General features: G+C 34.9%; 3 protein-coding genes across 3 annotated transcripts; 1 reads left to right on the top strand and 2 right to left on the bottom strand.

The window, feature by feature from the left end:
• Positions 1-3,844: 3,844 nt before the first annotated feature.
• ptges3l (prostaglandin E synthase 3 like) lies at positions 3,845-7,634 on the bottom strand. Its single transcript, XM_073828779.1, has 7 exons — positions 7,444-7,634; positions 7,147-7,260; positions 6,655-6,721; positions 4,801-4,899; positions 4,383-4,472; positions 4,199-4,258; positions 3,845-4,104 (listed from the first exon to the last, which is right to left on the bottom strand). The coding sequence occupies exons 1-7, from the start codon at positions 7,470-7,472 to the stop codon at positions 4,096-4,098; spliced, it is 468 nt and encodes a 155-aa protein (XP_073684880.1). The 5' UTR covers positions 7,473-7,634; the 3' UTR covers positions 3,845-4,095.
• A 2,902-nt stretch (positions 7,635-10,536) lies between these two features.
• kat7b (K(lysine) acetyltransferase 7b) lies at positions 10,537-22,462 on the top strand. The gene is made up of 14 exons (XM_073828331.1): positions 10,537-10,709; positions 11,111-11,258; positions 13,511-13,756; positions 13,945-14,027; positions 14,609-14,692; positions 14,996-15,094; positions 16,677-16,787; positions 17,000-17,191; positions 17,309-17,398; positions 17,551-17,691; positions 18,222-18,315; positions 20,501-20,647; positions 20,749-20,855; positions 21,621-22,462. The coding sequence occupies exons 1-14, from the start codon at positions 10,695-10,697 to the stop codon at positions 21,720-21,722; spliced, it is 1,659 nt and encodes a 552-aa protein (XP_073684432.1). The 5' UTR covers positions 10,537-10,694; the 3' UTR covers positions 21,723-22,462.
• On the bottom strand, positions 22,243-25,774 carry LOC141297869 (uncharacterized). Its single transcript, XM_073828332.1, has 6 exons — positions 25,549-25,774; positions 25,296-25,392; positions 25,012-25,044; positions 23,676-23,726; positions 22,477-22,548; positions 22,243-22,376 (listed from the first exon to the last, which is right to left on the bottom strand). The coding sequence occupies exons 1-6, from the start codon at positions 25,660-25,662 to the stop codon at positions 22,336-22,338; spliced, it is 408 nt and encodes a 135-aa protein (XP_073684433.1). The 5' UTR covers positions 25,663-25,774; the 3' UTR covers positions 22,243-22,335.
• Positions 25,775-25,795: the final 21 nt, after the last annotated feature.

The following is a 25,795-nucleotide window of genomic DNA, read 5'->3' as shown; positions in this document are numbered from 1 at the left end:
ATGTGTTGATTTTTTTTAATTTTGCCTAAATATCATCTTTGTTTTTCATTTAGTTCTGCCCTTCAGAAGCTACAGAAGATACTTACATGTTTCCCAGAAGACAAAATCAGTTCAGTTTAACCCTGATCTTCAAATTCAAAAAAGTTTTCACCCCCTGGCTCTTAATGCATTGTGTTTCCTTCTGGAGAATTTGAACCTTCTGTAATAGTTGCGTATGAGTCCCTCAGTTGTCCTCAGTGTGAAAAGATGGGTTTCAAAATCATATTACACAAAAAATGCTGAAAAACCAAAGAATCCGTAGGACCTGAAGGACTATTCTGAAGAACAGCAGGCAGTTTAACTGTTCAGGACAAACAAGAGACTCATGAACAACTATCACTAAATAAAAAAACACAGCTGTAGATCATTCTGGTCCAGTATTACACAGTATTTATTAAGAATCAAGCATATGCAAACTTTTGATCGGGACAATTTTAAAATTCTGCTATTATTTTCTCTTGTGGACTATGGGTAAGCATCATCTATGTGAAATATTTTATTCAGGTCAGTACGATATAAAAAATAACATGCATTTTCTATAATCCCTCGTATTTTACTAAAATAATTAACATTTTGCAGATTCTGCAAGGTGTGTGTAAACTTTTGACTTCAATTGTATTTAGATTCTAAGTGTACGATAGGCTACGTAGGTTATCTTAGGATATTTTTATGACTTTAATTATGGAATATTGTTTCTAGGGTAGACTTTTTTGTTATCTGTTACAAATCTAAATGAATGCATGCCTATCTTTATATGCAATTCGATTTTAACTACTGACTCGTTTAACTGCATATGACAGTGCATAATGAAATCATAAATGTTGACAGTGTGGAGAACGTTATTGTTTCACTTATACATTTCAAAATTAACACCTCTGTTATTTTTTCCCAGTCCCAGTTCACACATTAGTGTTATGTAAAAATGATTTGCAAATAAAATATTATTAAAGGGGTCATCGGATGCAAAACTCACTTTTACATGTTGTTTGAACATGAATGTGTGTTGGCAGTTTGTGTACACAACCACCCTACAATGACAAAAATCAACCCAGTGGTATTTTTTAATCTTTAAGAGTAATATCCCCTTTTTAAAATCAGCTCATTCTCAGCTTCTGATATTGAAGTGTTCTGTTGTTGGATGTAACAGTGAACATAGCAGTCGTCATTTACTCCCAACATCTGAGCCGCTGAAGACGCAGAGGATTAATGTTACTTTCGTTTTTGAAAGAAAAGCGTCGATCCCGATCTACATATGCGTCTATGTTCGTGCGAATTGATCCTGATGCAGCTTCACCCGCAGCAGAAGTGAGTAAGGGTTTTTTATGCATCTTTGCAAATTTCTTTTTTTAATAATGTGCTAGTTAGCAAGTTTTCGCAGGAAAACGTGGCTAAAGTAAACATTACGTCTCGTCATCCCACAGCAGAGAGGGGCGGGGCGAGCAGAGCTCATTAGCATTTAAAAGAACATGCAACAGAATAGCTCGCTCTAAAAAGGGCTGATTTTGACAAGGTAAAAAAGTGTTTTCACTACCATTGAAAAATTTAACCAAAGGATGTTAAAGACTTCTCATTAAGACCCTAAAGAATCATATCAACTTGTGGAAGATGGCCATCTGATGACCCCATCAAAGTACATTTAACAAGAAAATACTACTTCACCTTTTAAAAATATCATGTTTAATTTAATGTGTAACCCTAAGTTTCTTTAATAGTAATTTCTGAGTAATAAAGTAAATCCTACACCGTTTTTTCAGTGTGTGAAAAAATGTATGCATTGCATTGCATTAAAAAGTGTGTTTTAAATATGTACTTAATTTATTTAAACACATAAGTGTTTCTTTGCATTGTTTGGTTTGCTTATAATGCAAAAGTGCTTAAAGAACAAACTTTTTGTCTGATAAACATCCATATTGATTAATTTTCCCTTCTAAGCACTGCTTTTAAATATTAACTTGCTTCCTACTTTTCTCTAACCTCTTTTATACATGTTTAAATTTTGGTCTTCTGTAAGGGTTTGTGACGGGTGTAGTAGGCCAAAGTTCAGAACATTTTGTTTATGCGGATTGTGGCCTGGAGAATCTGTCCGGCCCGTTACATCACAGACTGCACAAACATCCTTATCAATGTTTTTCACTCCTCACTGAAGGTTACATGTTGGATGTGTGCCACACAGCACTGTTCTGTCCCAAACAATGCAATGTTGCTATTCAGCCACTGGCTGTAAAAAAGGAATAAGTTAATGCAAAAATTCAGAAAACGAGACAGATGCTTTTTAAGCTTTAAAAAGTGTATGCAAAAGCACAGAATTTGATGAAAAAACTAGAATTAAAAAATAGCCTTTTACTCACTCAAAGCTATTGTTTGACTTCAGATGACTTGGAATATAGTGCACAAGTTTGATACTGGAAATGGAAAAGAATGACTTGCATATGCTTTTAAATATCATCTTTTGTATGCCACAGAAGAAGGAAAGCCAAGTTTGGAATGACATGAAGGTGAGTAAAAAATATAAAAATGCTGGTAGAAATCATGATACACTCGTATCGTAATCATACGATATGTTGCTTCCACCTAAGCAATTATTCCCTCCTTATCGTTTTTTATCACCGTAGTACAGCATATTGAGTGGGTCTCTTCCTCTTTGTACGCACTGATAAACAAGATTTGTCCAATGGACTTCTGCATGTACAATGATACCAAGAGCGAGTTAAAGAGAGGTAAGGTTAATGACTGCTTGACCTGTTTTCCGTTCCAGTGCATGAATTATCTGTAATAAAATGGCAAAGGCTTTTCCAGACACACACAGCCTTACAGGTGCACTTGGTCTAACTTGAAGGGGCCACCTTTGCCAGCTGACGTAGTTAAAGAAAGATGGCACAATCCTGCTGTACAAAAAGAGTTGAGCAAGAATTGTCCATGCGTAACAGTAGTGAACACTTGTGTGCACAGACCTGCTGTGCTTGCAGGAGCACAGGTTGTTCACTGGACAAAAGGTGAGCCTGTGATGCAGTCAGTGCCATTGAAATATAAAACAATGTTGATTAAAAGCAGCAAAGTGCATGTTTTGTGAGTGTATGATAATTTATTAGCATGAAAGCTCCGAAATAATCCCTCAGGCCATCTAAGATGTAAATTAGTTGGTTTCTTCATGGAAACAGAATTGGAGAAATGTAGCATTACATTATTTGCTCACTAATAGATCCTCTGTAGTGAATGGGTGCCATCAGAATGACAGTTCAAACATCTGATAAAAAAAATCACAATAATCCATGACTCCACTACAATGATGTCTTCCGGCTAAATTATAGGTCCTCTATCCACAATACTTTCTCCAGTAAAAAAGTTGTCTCATCTCATGGATTTAGCAAGAAGCGCTGGCTTAAAGTTACTGTAAAATGCCTTTAACGATGGTGTGGATTACTTGTGGATTATTGTTATGTTTTTATCAGCTATTTGGACTCTCATTCTGGCGGCACCCATTCACTTCAGAGGATCTATTGGTGAGCAAGTGCTGCAATGCCAAATTTCTCCAAATCTGTTCTGATGTTGGATAGCCTGAGGTTGAGAAAATGTTCAAAAATAAATAATATTATTATAATAATAATTTTGGGGTTCACTAATTATTTTTACATATTTTACAAGGTAATGATAATAACATTATAATCATTATAATTTGGTAAATATGAAATTGTATAATTTTGTATTTAAAACTATTTTAAAAGTTATTTGGATGAGTGTTGTGTGAACCTTAAATAAACACTAAAAATAAATACCAGTAAAAAAGAATAAGTAAAAAATACCAGTGTATCACAGATTTCAGACTCTTTAATTTAGAAAACATACATACATATACTGCATATGAAAATACATTCCATTTTAAAAACACAAATAGAAAATACACATCTAATTCTAGTTTCTGACAAAGCAAGAATAATTTGTTTCTTCGAGGATGTAAAGAAATTCAAAAGTAAAAAAAAAAATAGTTACATATTGCACACAGATACATACGCTGCCGTTCATTTTTAGAAAACTGTTATGGCTCATCTTGGAGCTCCATCAATCACTCTGTAAAGAAGAAAAGGTTTCATGTGATGAGCTCAAAACCGAAATGGAATGGCTAAAGGCTCCATAACCATGTGATACTGTTTCAGCAACTTACAAGATCATCCAGGTCATCCATGGCAGGAGGCTCTCCTTTGTTCTTCATGTCATTCAGCATCTGCAATTCAAAACAGAAAAATTATACATGTATCATGATGTCAACGTGCTACAATGTCTTGTGTCAGTGCATGAAATGATAACAGGTGTTGCATCACCCACTTCAAACAGATGAAGGCACTTACATCAACATAATCCTCATACTCTGCCATGCCTTCTTCTTCTTCATGTTCCCAGTCTCTCCAGTTATCAAAGTCTACTAACAGCCATGCTGGCTGAAAGAAGAAGGAAACAATGATCAGAGAAATTACATACATTGAATGACAGATAGATAGATAGATAGATAGATAGATAGATAGATAGATAGATAGATAGATAGATAGATAGATAGATAGATAGATAGATAGATAGATAGATAGGTAGGTAGGTAGGTAGGTAGGTAGGTAGGTAGGTAGGTAGGTAGGTAGGTAGGTAGGTAGGTAGGTAGGTAGGTAGGTAGGTAGATAGATAGATAGATAGATAGATAGATAGATAGATAGATAGATAGATAGATAGATAGATAGATAGATAGATAGATAGATAGATAGATAGATAGATAGATACCTTTGCGGTATCCTTCTGGAGTCGAGGCCATGCCACATTATCCTTTACTTTCCTAATCAAAACATTAATTGTTCGGTCAAAGACTTTCTCCCTTGAATCCTAAAAAAAAAACATCCACAAAATTGTTTCAGAAAGCCACAGAAAACTTTGTGACATTTATGTCATAGATGAAAAGTCTAGACATTTACAATTGAGGACAAAAGTTAACATCCCTCTTGTAGAACCTGCAAAATGTTCATTTTTTCTGACCTGAATAAGATATTTCACATAAAAGATGTTTACATATAGTCCACAGAAGAAAATATTTTACAAATTTTTTACATCCCCTTGATTCTTAACATTGTGTTGTTGCCTGAATGATCCACAGCTGTGTTTTGTTGTTGTTGTTGTTTAGTGATAGTTGTTCATGAGTCCCTTGTTTGTCCTGAACAGTTAAACTGCCTGCTGTTCTTCAGAAAAAAATCCTTCAGGTCCCACAAATTCTTTGGTTTTCCAGCATTTTTGTGTATTTGAACCCTTTCCGACAATGATTGTATGATTTTGAGATCCATCTTTTCACACTGAGGACAACTGAGCAATTCATATACAAATATTATAGAAGGTTCAAACACTCACTAATGCTCCAGAAGGAAACACAATGCATTAAGAGCCGGTGTGTGAAAACTTTTGAACAGAATGGAGATGTGTACATTTTTCTTATTTTGCCTAAATATTTAGCCCTTCAGAGGTTACAGAAGATAGTTACATGTTTCCCAGATAACAAAATAAATTAAATTTACCCTGATTTTCAAATTCAAAAAGTTTTCACTCCCTGTTTCTTAATGCATTGTTTTTCCTTCTGGAGCATCAGTGAGAAAAGTTGGATCTCAAAATCATACAGTCATTGTTGGAAAGGGTTCAAATACACAAAAAATTCACATAAACATAATTTGTGTGAAATATTTTATTCAGCTCAGTACTAAATAAACAGTAACATGCATTTTGTAAAATAATTAACATTTTGCAGATTCTGAAAGGGGGGGTGTAAACTTTTGACCTCAACTGTAGCATCATTTAAACATTTCTCTCAAATCATGAATCATGATGTATCACAACAAAATAAGACTTAATGGTCCGGTTTCACAGAGAGGGCTTAGACTAAGCCAGGATTAGGCCATAGATCAATTAGGACATTTAAGCAATTTTTATAAACATGCTTAGAAAACAACATTACTGGTGTGCATCTTAAAACAAAAAAAGGCAGTGATATATTTTTAAGATCAGTCAGTGCAAGTGTATTTCAGTTGAAACAGCTCAGACTTACATTTTAGTCTAGGACTATAGGCTTAAACCCTGTCTGTGAAACCAGGGGAATATTTCTTATGTTGGTTACCTCCAACACTGCAAAAATGCTTTTCTTACTTAGATTTTTTGTCTTGTTTCCAGCCAAAATATCTAATACTTCTTGAATCAGGAAGGATTTAAAAAGGAAGTAAAAGGAAGTAAAAATGATTGTCTTGTTTTTAGTAAAACAAGCAAAATAATCTGCCAGTAGGGTAAAAAAAAAAAACTTATTTCAAGCAGACAGCTAGATTATTTTTCTTACCCCATTATCAGATTACTTTGCTTGTTTTAAGCAAAAACACTTAATTTTCACTTGTTTTTACTTGTCTAGAAAATCCTTCCTGATTCAAGAATTTTTAGATATATTGGCTGGAAACAAGACAAGAAAAATCTAAGTAAGAAAAGCATTTTTTGCAGTGAATAAAACACAATAGTAGGTTTAAATATATGTAACATGGCATCTTAATTACATATGCACATGTACTACAAGCTTCAGGGATCAAATCACAAACAGAATGGTAAAATACTTACAGCTTTATATACTCTGTCATAAAATTCAATCTCATTGTAGATATTGTTGTCATCTACATCTTTGCAGCTGGAAAATAGGGAAATAGTATTATTTATATATTTTTACACATTTCTGTACTTGTATCAAAATACTTTGTTTAGCATGATAGTTTTGATTCCCAGCTTGAGCTTGTTTTTTATCTGAAATATCTTAGGAGATCTTAGAGTTTCAATTATAATATTTCATTTAAGTTTTGTCTCAGATGTTCCAGAATTCCTTAGTATAAATAAAACAATTGCTAATGGCCTAATGTTGATTTGAGCATAGAGATACAAAATGAATGTGAAAAGTATAATCTTATAATTTCATATTGTTTATATTGAGCAAATCTGAAGACAATTTAAGACACTGAGATCTGCTTTGCATTTAATCTCATGTATGAAATTCATTTGAAATTGATCATCATAAATCAGATTTTATAATAATGATTTGAAATGATATCATTTTCTTACCTTAAAATAATTTTTGTGTCCTGGACATCTACTTGAACATCTTTTGGGTTTTGAACCACGAAGTTGATAGTCACATACTTTTTCCGGTCGTACCACAGTGTTCTGGCTGGTTGACTAAAGAAATAAAAGAAAACTATTTAGTAAAAGAATGAAAGAATCAATATGACTCATCGGGTTATAAAGAAATCACATAGTCTACATTAAGTTCAGAATTCATTACAAAAGTGACATGCACCCTTCAAAGAGATAACCATGTGGCTTCTACCATTTCAAACAAGCCCTTATGATCACACCTACCAATTCTCTGGTCTCACAATCTTTGGCATTTTGACTTCCCGTAGAGTTGTTCTTGTAGTTTCCTGTGTAAATGTTTTAAATGATTAATAGATACTGTGGGTTTCTTTACTTTTAGAGAAGACAGAACTGATTGAAGTGAGCTCAGTGTATGTCTGTGGCTGCCTGAGTGACTGGCTCTATTTTTAGGATGGATGGTATCAGCTGCTGGAGAGGAACATACCACTTCACCCCCCGGGTCTTTCCATTTAAAGGAGGTGGTGGAACATTCAGGAAAATCGCTGTGTTTTCTACCCTCACCCAGACCTGATATTCCCTTTCACACCTTATGCCCGAGGAGGAGGGGTGAGAATCTGCCAGACAAACAGACGCAAACATCAACAAAAGGTTTACCTGAGCTCAAAAAAAAAAGAGTAAAAACACATTTCAGTTTAAAAAATACACAGTTTTTCGTCTTATAGATATAGATGTTTAAATATAGTCCACAGGGGATAATAGTGGTCAAATTTATACAATTTTTTTTACATCCCCTTGATTCTTAATACTGTGTTGTTGCCTGAATGATCCACAGCTGTGTTTTGTTGTTGTTGTTTAGTGATAGTTGTTCATGAGTCCCTTGTTTGTCCTGAACAGTTAAACTGCCTGCTGTTCTTCAGAAAAAATCCTTCAGGTCCCACAAATTCTTTGGTTTTCCAGCTTTTTTGTTTATTTGAACCCTTTCCAACAATGACTGTATAATTTTGAGATCCAACTTTTGGACAACTGAAGGACTCATATACCACTTTTAATACCCAAAAATAAGGGACGCATTCGGGGGTGGGGGGGGGGTCATCTCAAAAATGCTGCAGTAAAAAGGTTTCATATGAGTTGTGCATATAATATGGGACGTCCTGAATAAGAACTGATCATTTTTTTTTCTACTTTTTAGAAATGGGGTCTATATACCCCGTTAAAATGTAATAATGTCCCATATCTCAAAAATGCTGCAGTAAAAAGGTTTCATATGAGTTTTGCATATAATATGGGCCGTCCTGAATAAGAACTGATCATTCTTCATTTTCTACTTATTAGACTCTAAAGTCTAATAATGTCCCATTTCTCAGAAAAGAACCGTCAAGTACACCAATAAATAAAACGGATATTAAAGCAGAAATGCAAATAAATAAGTAAGTAAAAATTCACGAGCATTTTGTAGTATTATCTCTCAGTCCTGGGCGTCTAAATGAAAAGCGCTCTGCAAGCGCGTTCTCTCTGTGTTGTTTCTGAAACTACCGTAATCACTGTAATATGCGCGCACACTTAAAATCAATCGCGGCTGGCTTGACCGTGTTATTCTGAACCACGGCTGGCTTTACCGCAGTGATTATTTGCATGAGACGCTGCTTTAAAAGAAATTATAAAAAATACGGGACAAAACCCGTCCCGTATTGATTCAAAACGGGACGCGCAATTTCATTCTCAAATACGGGACGATTCCGTATTTTAAGGGACGGGTGGCAACCCTACTCATATGCAACTATTACTGAAGGTTTAAACGCTCACTGATGCTCAGAAAGAAACACAATACATTAAGAGCTGGGGGTGAAAACTTTTGAACAGAATAGAGATGTGCACTTTTCTTATTTTGCCTAAATATCTTTTTTTTTTTTTTTCATTTAGTACTGTCCTTCAGAGGCTACAAAAGATAAGCCTAATTACATGTTTCCCAGGAACAGATGCAAAGCTCAACAACAAGGTTTACCTGAGCTTAAAAAAAGTCAAAACACATTTCAGTTTAATAAATACACATTTTTTTGTCTTATAGATATGAAGCTGAAAACCTTAAATCATCACATGAAGTTATTTCTTTGCATTTAAATGTATTTTTCACAAAGGTTTAAGTTTTTTTTCCCTCCACATTGAGATTATATGTGACCCTGGACCACAAAACCAGTCATAAGGGTTCATTTTTTGAATGTATTGTTGTGCATTTTTAATGTATGGTTTGTTAGAACAGGACGATATTTGGCTAAGACACTACTATTTGAAAATCTGAAATCTGAGGGTGCAAAAAAATCTAAATACTGAGATAATCGCCTATAAAGTTGTCCAAATGAAGTTCTTAACAATGCATTTTACTAATCAAAAATGTATATATTTACAGTAGAAAATTTCCAAAATATCTTTATGGAACATGATCTTTACTTAATATCCTAATGATTTTTGGCATAAAAGAAAAATTTATAATTTTATCTTATATGTATTTTTGGTTACTGCTACAAATATACCTGTGCTACTTTTGTGGTTTTGTGGTCCAGGGTCACATATAATTTCTGGCGTTTACCATAGAGCTGATGTTACTGAAACCAGTTTCGTGTCATTAATATTGCAAATATTTAATGTGCCTGCAGCGCCATCTGTAGAATTTGTGTAGGCCTACGTTATGTCAGTATTTTTAATTGTACAACCAAATTCAAACTAACATTAAAAGATACGTCTGTTATAATGTTTAAACGTTTAAATACTTTTAAATAGAACTGATTTCTGATTTCATGAGAACAGAAAAGGACATGTATGTAAACATACACAATAATCTTCTAAAATACGTTAATTTAAAACAAATACCAGTCACTTTAACTTGTGCAAATAATATCGAGCTAGTATAACAAATTAATCACATACAACATTAGGCTACGTTTGCAATATTTAAAACAAATTCTCATTACATCGTTATTCAAAACGTTTTTGTACACACAACTTGGAAACAATAATATAGCCTATCTTTGCTTTAAAAGAACTGTATGATTTTTTAAATAATAACTTATTTGTAAATTATATTACTCTGCTATGGCAAGAAAATGTTAAAATGCATTTCATTTCACATTATCTTAAGCATTTTAGAAAGAAATAAACACAAAACGTAGGTTTCGCCCTAAAATACTTGTATTTGTGTATATGAAATGGCAAAATAAGGATGTTGTTAACCAGTAAGTCAAAAATTGTATTACTATAAGTATTGCTCAGAATAAACCAAAAAGCCCATGTCCTCGCCTTCCTCGGCGCTCTAGCGCTAGCCATGTTTTTCGTCGTCACGTCACTTCCGCTTTGGTTCGGTGTGGCGCGAGTCGCGAGAGAGTGAACAATCGGCGAGAAGAGAACAGAAACGCACAAACTTATGAACACACAGCTGCTGTATTATATCAGATAGCAGAAAACATACATATCCGTTTGACACATTTGCGAAAAGGACAGCTTTTTGATTCATCGAAGAGAACATGCCGCGAAGAAAGGTGAGAGAAATGGCTCAGTCGCCTCAGCGCGGGCTAACTGCTAGCTCAGTGTTTGTGTACATTTGTGAACAAATATAGTTACGTTTCTATGAAAGATTTAAATAGTTATTTATCAACAGGATTAGCAGTTAACATTTTAACACTTTAGAATCGAAAACCACCGTTGTGGCTCTGAAATTTTATGGTTTAAGCTTATGGTGAAGCTAGTTAGCGGTTTGGCTTTAGGTGGGGATGTATGAAAACACAAGCACATAATGTCCAAAAGTGAAATGTTTCAGTTAGCTTTAAGGCTATATGTATGTTTTTGACTGTATTTATGTTGTTTGCATCTTTAATTATTACATTTAGTCTGACTTGTTTACATGTGCATGGTGATACAAATGTTTACACACTGTTTGCAGAGAACAGCAGGCAGTAGTTCAGACGGGACTGCTGATTCTGATGACTCTGGAGATCATGAGAAGACCGACAGCTCACATAGTGAAGCAAATCAGCGTAATAAGACCCGTCTGACCCGAGCATCACTGCGCCTGAGTCAGAGCTCTCAAGGTAGAAACACACAGCTGATATATTGGCACCTCATGCAGTTGGTCAGTAGGTAGATTTGGGAATTGATGATTTTCTTCAAGTGCCAGTTGTCCAAAACACTTCAGAAACTGTTCACTGTAAAGGGTTCGTTTACCCAAAAATGAAAATTACCCTATTATTTACTCACCCTCCAATCATCCTGGGTGTATATGTCTTCCGTCTGTCAGACAAATCCAATCAGAGTTATACTTATAATTATCCTGGCGCTTCCAAGCTTTATAATTTCGTGAGCAGTGTTTCTCTTCATCAGCCCAAAACAAGTCCATAAGGCCTCCTGTAGTGAATCAATGCATTTTTTGTCAGAAAAATGTCCATGTTTAAAACTTACTTATCACTTTAATCTAGTTTGTGCAAACTAGTCGTACACAGAAGCCCTTCCAGGGAGATGCTGTAGGACAAAGGCGTTTCATATGCACAAACTAGTGTTTGTTTAGCAAAGCAAAGGGAGCAAAGTTTCTATACTTTATCAAAGGGTAACCAGTTTCCTCCAGGCTAATATCGAAATCCTCAGACATTTGTCAAATATGGGTATTCTTATAAAAATGCATTGATAGAGGAGGCCTATACTCACCCCCAGAGCCAAGTGAGGCACATTTTATTATGAATGGATGCACTTTATTGGACTTATTTTGGACTGATGAAGAGATACACCCACCTATGCAATTCTAAAGCTTGGGAATGCCAGGATAATTTTAAGGCTCAATCCGAATTCTACCCCTTACCCCTACACTTAGCCCTACCCCTCTGTTTGGCGCGTTCACGTGAAGGGATAGGGGTGTCTCATTTCTCTTTTGGTTGGAGGGGTAAGGAGAAGGGCCAGATAGCCCTCCAGACGAAGATTTTTCGGGACCTCACTTCAAACGAAGGGCTAAGAGAAATTTCCAACATGGCTGCTCACTCGAGCAAGCAGACCCATAAATGCAAGTAATTTTTGCCTTTAATAAGGATTTTTATGACAATGTTTCATATGTTTATTACCTTCAATCTTGTGTTTGTGTTTATGGTGTTTTGTAAATAAACGTTTGCAAAAAAATCGCTAAAGTTTGCAAGCAGATAGCACTGATTGCACGATATTACAAAATATATTTTTATGTCATATACACTTGACTGCATGTTAGAAACATGAAAGACCAGTGGCACGGCAATTTGCAACCGTGGTGTAGTGGAGGGTGTACGCAGGTATACGGTGTATACACACTTCCGCTTTTTAAATCCCCTCTGATGCGCATTATTCAGATAGTGTCCTGCATTCGCCAAAATCATGGCAGTCCACCACATCCAGTCACGTGAATAAATGTAAATATTTGCTAAAAACACCCAATAAAGGCAGTGATGATGCAGTCATGACCGTGGCGCCGGCTTGCTTTGAAATGTATTTGATGATTGCGCCTAATGCAGTGGTGTAGTGGAGGGTATACGCAGGTATACGGCGTATACCCACTTCTTTATCAGGCGGCTTTGTTTGTTTTGCTTACGGCCATATGTGTACATGTGAATGAATGGTGCGTACACCGTACATTTGTACTTTTTGCAACATGACAACATTTTTGACATCTTAGAATGAGTGATAAACATCGGCGCATGTCCTCTGACGTAACATTAGGAACTAGCGTCAACGTATGATGACGTTTAACAGTGTTGTAGTGGTGTCCCATTTCTTAGGGGAAATATTTTAGCCCTTCCCTTTTCCACTTTGTTTCAAGGGACAAGGGGTAGGCGAAGGGGTAGGAAATAGAATTGGGATTGGGCCTAAATATAACTCTGGATTCATCTGAAAGAACAAAGTCATATACACCTAGGATGCCTCGAGGTAAGCAAATAATGGGCTATTTTTAATTTTTGGGTGAACTAACCCTTTAATACGCTTTGGATAAACGTGTGTTAAAAGTAATACATGTGAAAGAAAACCTAGTAGAGAATAGAAATTTATGGTGGCAGAAAATCCTAGTTTATTTCCTGTAATAAATTCACAAAATTAGGGGCTGTGATAATAAACATGAGTGTGTCCTTTTATGCAGACAGAAAAAATCTATTTAAAAAAAAAACAAAAAAAAAAACAAGAAAACGTCTAATCAGAAAATAAATTTTAATCTTATTTCCTGTAATTAATTTACAGTTGGAAGCTATAAAAGTAAACGTGAATATATCCTGTACAGAAATAAATGTAATTTATTTATACATGTTTATAAATTTTATTTCTGTTCCTCGCCTAGATGCTCCACCAGATGTGAAACAAGCAGCAGAGAGAGATGAGTCTCCCCCTAGGACACCCACAGGAAACGCCCCCTCATCCGAATCCGACATCGACATATCCAGCCCCAACGCATCCCATGACGAGAGCGTGACTAAAGACCAAAAAGACTCTGGCAGCGATCCCTCTCATCGTCCAAAACGCCGCCGCTTTCACGAGAGCTACAACTTCAATATGAAGTGCCCCACACCTGGGTGCAATTCGCTAGGTAATTGCTCTTCAGATTAATTTCCTATTGCATCTGCTTAATAATAAAATTCAGTGCTAATGGTTTACAAGAGCTTAATTGGGAAAAAAACAATGTTCACAGTTTAAAACGTTTCAAATTGGAATGGATCATTTGTAGTCAGGTTTAAGGCTAAAATATGTATACTTATCTGTTTTTCTTTTGTACAGGACATTTAACAGGGAAACATGAGAGACATTTCTCCATATCAGGATGCCCTCTCTACCATAACCTCTCAGCAGATGAGTGCAAGGTGCTTGTTTGCTTCATTTGCTAGTAGTTTTGTTTTGTATTTGTGGCCCTGGACCACAAAACCAGTCTAAAACCAGTCCAAAAATACATTTTATGGGTCAAAATTATCTATTTTTTTCTTTTATGCCAAAACTCAAAAGGATATTAAGTAAAGATCGTGTTCCTAGAAGATAGGAAATTTCCTACTGTAAATATATCAAAATGTAATTTTTGATTAGTGATATGCATTGCTAAGAACTTAATTTGGACAACTTTAAAGGTGATTTTCTGAATATTTAGATTTTTTTGCACCCTCAGATTTCAGATTTTCAAATAATTGTATCTCAGCCAAATATTGCCCTGTCCTAACAAACCATACACCAATGGAAAGCCTATTCAATCAAAAATGACACTTATGACTGGTTTTGAGGTCCAGGAACACATATTTCTTGCATGATATGAGCTTCGACAGTTAAAAACATAATTTCGGTAAATCACTAAATTGCAATGATTGTTTAGCATGGGTGTGTGTGGTTTATCCTTTTCTGTATTGTTTAGCACTTTGTCTGTTGTTTATCTTCTTGTGCTTGTCATTCCACTCAGGTGAAAGCCATCGAGCGTGAGAAACAAGAGGAAGAGCGCAGTCAGGGGCAGAACGAGGAGAACAGACACGCTACTCGACATCAGGTGCTCGCCAAACAGATGTTCGCTCAACACTAAACAAACATCACACGAGTGTGTTAATGCCTCTTAAGTGCATGCATGCTTTTGTGCAAAAAGACACACTTGCGTGAAGGCCTAACGTCAGCAGTGTGTTGTGCCTTCTATTTTTAAGAGTTATATTTGTTTGTAAGCCATAAATTCTATGGTAACCAGCCACAATGGGGTTATGACTATTGAGCTATCCATGAAGAGCTTTATCTGGAAGCGACACATTGTACCTTGTAGTAAAAGTAGGATGTAATATTAATTTGCAATGCTCTTTCACAGGCACCAACTCCAAGACAAGTTCGTTATAAAGAGAAGGTCATGGAGATGAGGAAAAGAAGGGATTCTGGACTGACAAAAGACCAAAAAGAAAAATACATGGTAATGGTGTCTTCTAAGTGATATGTCAAAATGTGTTTTTATATTAGCTACATCAGCGGTTCCCAATTCCAGTCCTCGCGCCCCACCGCTCTGCACATTTTGCATGTCTCTCTTAGTTAACACACCTGATTCAGATAACCAGCTCATTAGAAGTGAGGTCCGTGCAGGCACTGCGATCCGATTGACATGGTCCCTGCAAAGTGTTCATTGCTCCCTGCTCCCTAAGCGGGGGAAATCTGTTTACTGTACTTCAAAACATTCATTCACATATTTGCGCTACGCCACCGCATGTAGCGTCTTCACACACAGATGAAACTTACTAGAGAAGTGTGACATAAGTGCATCTGTAAAAAAATGCATTTTAAATTTACGTCTTGCACGCTTTAATGACCTTCAAATGGAACACATACGCTCGCTTCGAACTAATGAATAATGGCGGAATATCCTGTGATGTCCACTTCGAAGGGCAGTAACATTGGAATAGAACAAACGTCGGAAGCGATGCGTGAAATACACAAAATGTGCAGAGCGGTGGGTCGCGAGGACTGGAATTGGGAACCGCTGAGCTACATTATCAATCAAAAGTTTTTAAATGTTTTTCAAATAAGTCTTCTGCTCACCAAGCCTGCATTTATTTGATCCAAATTACAGCAAAAAAGTAAAATTTTTAAATATTTTTACTATTTAAAATAACTAACTTCTATTCAAGTATATTTTAAAATGTAATTTATTCCTGTGATTTCAAAGCTGAATTTTAGTATCATAACTCCAGTTACAATATCCGTCAGAAATCATTCTAATAGTGTGATTGGCTGCTCAAAACATTTATTATTAGTATTACGTAGAAAACAGCTGAGTAGAATTTTTTTTTTTTCAGAAAGTTCAATAAAACAGCATTTACCTTAAATAGAAATCTTTTGTAACATTACATTATAAATCATCACTTTTGATCAATTTAAAGCATCCTTGATAAATAAAAGTATTAATTTCTGTCATTTCTTAACCAAAAAAATCTTTTGAATGGTGTAGTGTATAATGTTAATAAGTTTTTTATTTCAGACAAATGCTGATCTTTGGATCTTTCTATTCAGCAAAGAATCCTAGAAAAAAATGCACTTTTAAATATTGATGATGCATTTTTCTTGAACAGCAAATCCACATATTACAATGATTTCTGAAGGATCGCGTGAAAGAAGACTGGAGTAATGATGCTGAAAATTTAGCTTTGATCACAGGGAAAAAATTACATTTTAAAATATATTCAAATAGAAAACAGTTCTTTTAAATAGTAAAATGTATTCCAACATTTTTACTGTGTGTGCTGTACTTTGGATCAATAAATACAGGCTTGGTGAGCAGAAGAGACTTTTAAAAACTCTTACTGTTCAAAAACTTTTCACTGGTAGTGTATGTCCTGTAGTGATGTGTTTTTGTAGACCAATTTAGCTCTTGTTAAAAATGGTTATATGTCTTCTAATGAAAGTATACAATGCTAATATATTTTACTATTATATGCATGGGTGTTATTAATGATGTTCATTTTTGTGATCAGTATACATCTGTTCTTTTTTTGATGTATCAGGAGCACAGACAGACACATGGAACCACTCGTGAACCACTGCTGGAGAACATCACCAGTGATTATGATTTGGAGCTCTTTAGGAAAGCTCAGGCCCGGGCAGCAGAGGATCTGGTATGGACAGCCATACCCCACAGTTTGCCCACTTCTGACACATGCTGCACCTTTTACAATATTAAAGTGTGGTTATGTAATATATAAGAAAACTGTGATTAAATGACTTAAACTGAGATTTTGGTTTTTCTGCTAAATCCTAGATCTTATGTGTTATTTTAACTAAATTAGCTTTGTTGAAATTTGATGTCTAAGGTTTTTGTTGTTTGCAGGAGAAACTACGTCTGCAGGGTCAGATCACCGAGGGCAGTAACATGATCAAGACCATCCTGTTTGGCCGTTATGAGCTAGACACTTGGTACCATTCTCCCTACCCTGAGGAATATGCCCGTTTGGGGCGATTGTACATCTGTGAGTTCTGCCTCAAGTATATGAAGAGTCAGACCATCCTGCGCAGACACATGGTATGAAATCCAACTTTTTTAAATAATCCCTTCTTTATGTTTGCATGTCAAACAATAGTGCTGGATAAATGTATGTGGAGGTGAATTAAATTTGTCATGTTGTCATGATCTCTACAGGCCAAATGTGTATGGAAACACCCTCCTGGTGATGAAGTCTACAGAAAAGGTGCCATCTCTGTGTTTGAGGTTGATGGGAAAAAGAACAAGGTGGGCATTGGATGTTAACATACTCATTTTTGTGGCTGTATGAACACACAGAGTTCTGGATGTGTTTGTTGCTTTGTGGCATGGACTATTTGCCCTCTTATGTGAAATTGTAGGCTGATTGATAAACATGAATTTCATCTCTGCCCCAACAGATCTATTGCCAGAACCTTTGTTTGCTGGCCAAGTTGTTTCTGGACCATAAAACACTGTACTATGATGTGGAGCCATTCCTGTTTTATGTCATGACTGAAGCTGATAACACAGGCTGTCACCTCGTGGGATATTTCTCAAAGGTAATAGGTGCTCGAGGTTGAGGTTATCTTGTGAATTATACAATCTGGTCTGAAATGCACAAAAATATAAGCACTTACTGTCAACACATTTGCATTTCAAGCCAGCTTCTTTGTTTTCAGTCATAAACGTCACAAGCTTCAGTTTGTTTCCGCAGCATGTTATTTTGATGAGTGTAAAACTGAAGAAGTAATGACTGATTGAATTTAAAACATCAGTTTTGATCTTTGCTGTTTTCTGTACTGAATATGTGAATGAGTAATCAGCTGGCATGGAGTGCCAATCTAAGGGTCTAATTATGTGAATTAAAAAACAAAAATCTGAACCAAGCTTAAGTGTTTTGTGGAGGTACTATCCAGACTGAAGAGCACTTCACCTTATTGAGTACTGAAAGTCTCATGAACCAGCAACACATCCGAATATAATGCTACTTTTATGAACGATTTTTAAAAATGTTAGCCTATAGTGTCAAGACAGAAGAGCTGTCATATAACATGCACACTTTCTGAATTGCTTCTCTTTTTTTGTGCAGGAGAAGAACTCGTTCCTGAATTACAACGTGTCTTGTATCCTGACGATGCCACAGTACATGAGGCAGGGCTATGGCAAGATGCTAATTGATTTTAGTGAGTACCTGTGTTTTTCTATGCGAGTTTGTGATTCAGTGATTTGAAGATCTAGATGGTAACTTAAAGGCATATCTAATTCATTGAAATCATGAAACTTGATACATAGTAACAACAGTTTATTCAAAATTCAAAGGGATATTCACCGAAAAATGAAAATTCTGTCATTGACCACTATGTTGTTGCAAACCCCTTCAGTCATTTTCTGAACACAAATTTAGATATTTTTGATGAAATCCGAGAGCTTTCTTACATATCATAGCTGCATAGCTCTTCCATCAAAAGTATATTCATTTACAATTTGGGTGAACTATTCCTGTAACTTTCACATAGGGACCTATTAATCTTTTTTTTTTTTTTTTTTTTTTTTCCTTTCATTGGTTAATTATATTTCAGTAATCAAAAAGCATGTCTAATTAGTCCAAATAAAAAAACTTTACTCATTTACTTTATTGTATTACAAAATTGTTACAATAATATGGCCCTATGCAGTTTTTTTTGAAGTCTGTTTTATGATTTATATTTTTCTGTTTTAATTCAAAACAGTGCTAATCAAATTAAAGCATAAAACATTTTAAACTGTAATCAAATTTTTGTTGGTAAAAAGTGCTGCACAACATAGGTTTACTATAAAGATTAAAAATTCTGCAACGTTATTAAATTGTAAATTGTTTTTATAACTGCATTCTGCAACAACATCTGTGTTTTCAGCAACACAGAAATCATAGGCCTCATATATATATTAGGGCTGTCAAATGATTAAAATTTTTAATCAGATTAATCAGACTTTTCAGTGGATTAATCACTATTTGCAACTACACCTGAATCCTAACAGTTTTTTTTCTGAAATGCATACCAAAAAATAAATAACAGAACACAGATACATAATTTTCATACTTTCATATTATGTCAGGGCCGGCATCGGGCCTGTTTTAGGCTACTCCTTATTTTTTATATTTTAGACATCCATCAATTATGTTGAAGAAGAAAAAAATGCCGCGCTGGTGGAAACAACACGAGACTTTCGGTTTTACTTTCGAGACAGCGCAGCTGGAAGAGATCCGAGTTCATTTGCACGCAGTATGGCTGAAACTTGCCACAAAATGCCGGCAAAAATAAATAATGAATGTGTCGGGGAAGAGTAAGGACATATCTGAATTATTTATTAATAAAATGTATTCAGAGTCAATGTCGCAAAGATCCTGACAGCAATCTCCTTTTTGGAAGCGCCTTGAGAGAGAAATTTATCTTTACGGATTACATAATAAACAAGTTTTTGTTTTCGATTTGTTTTATTTCGTTAAGTAATAATTTAAAGCTCTCTATAGATATGTTTATCATGTCTGTGAGGCATGCATTTCGCTTTATTTTTGTTAAGCACGCCTGGTCAAGAACGAGACGACAGAAAGCGCATCATTTTTGTTCCGTCAATTGCTTTGATATCACTGTGTCAGTCACCGCTCTTTCGAGAATGAACCCAGCATAACTATGCAGATGTAATTCCCAAAACATAAAAAAAAACAAAAGTTTCATACAAATTCTGAATGGATTATGGCATGGAAAGTGCAAAGCGCGCTCCCTTTATTATCACTAAAAGCGTCACAAATCTTAGTTCATAGAGATCTCACAAAGTTCCATTATAATCAATAAAGCTTTCTAAACTACACAATGAATCTTTTATTCACATCGCGTCTACACTTAGTCATGAGATGAACAATGCTGGATTGTTTGCCAGATCTTCAATTGCTTTGCTTTCGTTTGAGGGTATATAGCACCGTCTACCCCAGTAGAACCGGGCTTAAGCTTGGCTATAACCACTCCAGTTGCAGAGGGGCTGTCGCCCAGGCTTGTACTTATTAACTGTACCATCATCATTCTTTTTATATTTGAATCCGTTCATAGGCTCACCTTGCTCCATCTCGCCTCTAGCTCCCCAACCGCTTTCCTCACAAATAATTCGTCACACTGCGCATGCGTGAAATGCGTTAAAAAAATTGACCTAATTAACAACCACAAAATAATTAACGCCGTTAACGCGTTATTTTTGACAGCCCTAATATATATATATATATATAATCTCATCAGTACTTGACATAGCAACTGTTCCCATTAATATTGAACCGTTTGTAGTTATATTGCTATTCCTCAACACTTGCATCACAGTCTTTGTTTGGCATGGTTCTAGGTTACCTGCTGTCAAAGGTTGAAGAGAAGGTGGGTTCTCCAGAGCGCCCTCTCTCAGATTTGGGCCTTATCAGTTATCGCAGCTATTGGAAGGAAGTGCTGCTGCGGTACATGTGCAACTTCAAGGGCAAAGAGATCTCCATTAAGGGTAAGAGCAATTGCCCCTACCACGTAAGTGAACATTTGTTCACTGTGACATCCCTGTAAAATCACTGGATTAACCTTGTTTTTTTGTTTCATCCTGTTCAGAAATCAGTCAAGAGACGGCAGTAAATCCTGTGGACATTGTCAGTACTCTGCAGTCGCTTCAGATGCTCAAGTACTGGAAAGGGAAGCATCTGGTCTTGAAGCGACAGGTATGAGGAAATTTTTACAATTTATTTTTGACTGCAGCCTATGATTTTTTTTTTTTTTCTTCTAATGTTTTATAATAGGGCTGTTATTTCCATAGACTGAGCTATGTTGATTAACTTATTTATCTCTTATTTCATTTCAATTTTTAAATTGTAAAAAATATTTATTTAATAGTAATTACATTGTTGTACTTGCACGAATACCATTGCATTTAAAAAGACAAAAGACAATAATTTGGTCTGAATATTCCTTTTGAAAAATTATTAATTAAATATTTTCTTTTTAAAAGAACTATTTTTGGCTAAATTATTGCTTGCATATATGTGCCTGCTTTATGGAATAATAATAATAGAGGCTCAATGGCATTGTCCTAGCTTTTAAGTATTAAGTGCTGGAGAAAAAAAACATTTCTCAGGCACCATCAAGCAGTCAGAAAACCTGACAATGCAATTTGACCAGTGAAACTAGATTATGGCTGCCTTGTCATGAAACATTAAATCGTAAATGTAAATGAACTGTAAATGGTTTACCATAATGGTGTGTAATTTTACTGTAAAACTGTTTTCATCACCATAGAAAAGACATTCCATGAAGGCTATGTGGGATATCACGTGATAATATTTTATAGAAAGTTTTTTCTAGTTATTTATTTTTTTTAGTATTAATGTACATTTGGGTCTTTTGTTGCTATGTAGCTGTTTATTGCATTGTTGTTGCATTGATTGTTGCTTTATATTAATATTCTCTTTTGTTTCTGAATGGCACAGGACCTGATTGACGAGTGGAAGGCCAAAGAGACCAAAAGGGGCAACAACAACAAGACTATAGACCCCAGTTCTCTGAAATGGACCCCTCCCAAAGGAACCTAACGGACTCACATTGTTACATTTCGTACTGACGTTCTATCTTTTTTATGACTCCATCGACAGTGTCTTGCAATGGCTTCAGCTGTTAGTGTCATTTTTGTCTCTTTTTATGTGCCCTTTGTAACTCTGGAATCTCTCAGTTTTGTTTTATACAGTGCTATTTATTTTTTTTGAAATCATGTTTCATTCATATTTTTCTCCGGCCGAAGTATTGTATGCCCCAGAGTATATTTTAAAAGTAGAACTATTTAGATGTTTTTTTAAAGCAAAAAATAGCCTATCATTCATCAATAGAATATAGTAAAAATGGGGCCTTACAAAAAAAAAAGTTTGGATTTACATTAATTACACATTCTTTGTTCTCTTCAAAGTTTGTTTTGATTTCGTTATATTGAAAGAAAGTGAAAATGCTTTCATTTAAATCAAAACTGAGAAAATAAGCTCATTTGATATACACTTTTATTACATCACATTTGATACCTGAAGCAAGACATTTTACTTGCTTAAAATACTCCCAAATGATGTTTTCATGAAATGTTGGTGCCAGTTAAGAGTGGAGATTAATTGTGTATTGATTCAAAGAGGCTAGTCAAGTCTGTAGAGCTGGATAATGTGATCAGTAGTACTGCAGTCTGTCCCATTCGTCTCGCACATCTGCTGTGTGAACAGAACATCATTTCACTTTATAAACCGCTGGTTCATTTCATCATTTTTGCAAAAATACAGTTATGATACAATTCTTCTCTCAGTGTTGTACCTGGTTGTTTGTTCAAATCTCCAGATTTGTCTGTTGCTGTGCTGATCTCTGGTACAGTTTTTCTGAAATCACCTGAAAATATGAAAATCATTTTTTCACCATACATATATACATATATACATATATATATATATATATATATATATATATATATATATATATATATATATATATATATATTAGTGGTGGGCCGTTATCGGCGTTAACGTGCTGCGTTAACGCGAAACTCTTATCGTGCGATAAAAAAAATATCGCCGTTAATCTATTCTCATATTTGGGTTGGGAGCTGGGTCTAAACTACGCAAGCTATGATGACTTTCACCTTGATAGTTTAACGCTAATGTATACCGAATATGGTCACGCGTTTAAGTCTCCTCCACCAAAACACAGACAGGATCGCGTCGTCCTCCATTCATGAAAACCGAATCTACTATAGCGCGAAATGCCACGTAAATTCGTCGTTTTTTGGATTCATAAATCAGATGTTGGTCAGTCACTTAATTCAAATCGCGATATGGACTAGTGTATGTGAAAACTGAAATGCAAAAAGACCGTTTTAATATGAATCCGATATGTTCCGTTTGCCTAGCTGTATGTATGCATGGCGGAGACGAGCTTTTACTACACGCATACTGAAACACACGTGACGCTCCCGGTAATTTTTGGCATTTTCATCTCACATGAACAGATAAACTCAATCTCCAAAACTGCTGTGAGTGTCACTTTTACCGTTTTATTTGAGAAAACTAGCATCATATCATACTGTATGACACAGAAACGTCACGGCAACCTGTCAAAATAAAAGTACGGTGTAACATGTAATGGGCTGGGTAGGTGTTGACGTTAAAAAAAACACAATCTAATAGGTAGAAAAAATAATTTCATTGTTAGTTAGTTAGTAAACACAAGTACATCTAATTGAACATAATTTATTTTCATCAACAAATTATCATAGAACAGCTTTATGAGCTTTATGATCCATTCTCAAAGACTTACTTTTAGTCATTATTTGGGTAGCACACATATTCTGAATGCCTTCAGCAGAACTCAAATTAGCCATTTTAATCTAGATTAATCTAGATTAATTCCAAGATTTAATCTAGATTAATCTAGATTAAAAAAATTAATCTATGCCCACCCCTAATATATATATATAAAATATTTACTGCTGTTGTAAGTAGAGCAGTGTAAAGCCATACCTCCTAAAGATCTCTTGCCCATGAGTCCAACAAATATGTCTCCCTTATGCCCTTGGAAGAAACAGAGCTTGTCTTTAATGCATGTCTTCAAATGCAGTGGCAAAAATCATGCATCTTTTGGGATGTACAGTATTTCTGCTGGTCTTAAAAAAAGTCTTATTTCGCCCTTCCACAAATTAAGGCTTTAGAAAGGGCTTAAATAGGAGCCGGAAGTCTTAAATTCATAGTCATGACATTAAATGTTAGATAAACTGCAAAAATATAAGATCTTGTATATTTTGGTCTTGTTTACAGTACCTGAACGTCCTTAAATCAAGACACATTTACCTGAGATGCAAAATGAAGATGAGTCATTTTCTGAGAATTGCTTGAGTTTATGCTTAAAACATAATGTCATATGTATAAAAACATATGTCATATGCCATTTTGTATGAATATTGATTTAAGAATCTTAAGACATTTGCACTGGAAAACAAGACAAAATAGTTATTAAAAAATACAATGCAAGTTATATTTTCAAATAGAGTGTTGCTAATACAAAATGTGTGTTCCCTTATGTTTGCAATTTATTCCTTAAATTTTCTTTAAAGGTCTCAAGTCTTAAATTTACCTTCATAAAACCTGCAGAAACCCTGGATGTCAATACGCATGTTATAAATATGACATATATGTATGACCCTGGACCACAAAACCAGTCTTAAGTAGCACGGGTATATTTGTAGCAATAGCCAAAAATGCATCGCATGGGTCAAAATTATCGATTTTTCTTTTATGCCAAAAGTCATTAGGATATTAAGTAAAGGCCATGTTCCATGAAGATATTTTGTCAATTTTATGTTTGGACAACTTTAAAGGCAATTTTCTCATGAAAAAATAAGCTTTCCATTGATGTATGGTATGTTAGGACAATATTTGGCCAAGATACAACTATTTGGAATCTGAGGATGCAAAAAAATCTAAATATTGAGGAAAATCTCTCTTTTTTTTCCCTTTCTTTCACAAATGAAAGAAAGGAAAATCTCTTTTAAATGTGTCCAAATGAAGTTCTTAGCAATGCATATTACAAATAAAAAAATAAGTTTTGATATATTTACAGTAGGACATTTACAGAATATCTTTACTTGATCTTGAGCATGATCTTTACTTAATATGATTTTTGGCATAAAAGAAAAATTAATAATTTTGACCCATACAATATATTGTTGGCTATTGCTACAAATATACTACTTACGACTGGTTTTGTGATATATATATATATATATATATATATATATATATATATATATATATATATATATATATAATTTAATTCAGATACTTAAGTGAATTTACTCACTTCTTCGTTCCATTTTCACAGGCTGGATGACCTCTAGAACAAGCAAGGGAAATAAAATCATATATATATGATACAAGAATTTTAAATATTTTGACAATGATTCTGCTTAATTTTAAAATCTTACTTTTTTTTTTAGGTTTAATTTAATTTTTAAAGACTCCACTGTTCATAATAGTCAAGTGTTTGTGACTTCAATACAACAAAAATAACAAACTAAACAGAATTTAAATTCTGAATTGGTGTGATGTACTCAAGAGCCAACAAAACCAAATCTTAAGTCTCACCGGAGCGTTTTCCCATTAGTCCATAGAACTGATGAGATTTCGATCGCTTTAGTAGACTGGCCACTTGACTGGCTAGTGTCTCCTCCACTGGTTCATCCTGTTCAAACAACCAAAGCATTTTAATAGACAGATGCAAAAACATTGTATATCATGGTTTTATAATGAAAAAACAAAAACAAACGTTAGATGAATAAAAACACAATTTGTTAATAATAAACAATCTTTGAAAAGAATAAAACAAAACATTTCTTACCTCCCAGTTATCTGAAATCCAGTGGTCTCTGTTTAGAGTGAAAGACAGTCCTTGAACACTACAGGCAAGAGCAATTATGGTGAGCATTGACGCTGAGAGTTTCCAAATCTCCATAAGGAACAAAAATGTGTCAATAAAACTATTAAAAATATTTCAAATGAACTTAAAATACGAAAGTAAAATCTTTTTACGAGATGCAGGGCAGTCTGTCCAGCCAGCAGGAGGGTCTTCTGAAATGGCAGGTCTT

This window comes from Garra rufa, chromosome 22 (genome assembly GCF_049309525.1).
Source record: "Garra rufa chromosome 22, GarRuf1.0, whole genome shotgun sequence".
In the NCBI taxonomy this organism is placed as follows: Eukaryota; Metazoa; Chordata; class Actinopteri; order Cypriniformes; family Cyprinidae; genus Garra; species Garra rufa.
This window is presented reverse-complemented; position numbering and strand designations above follow the sequence as displayed.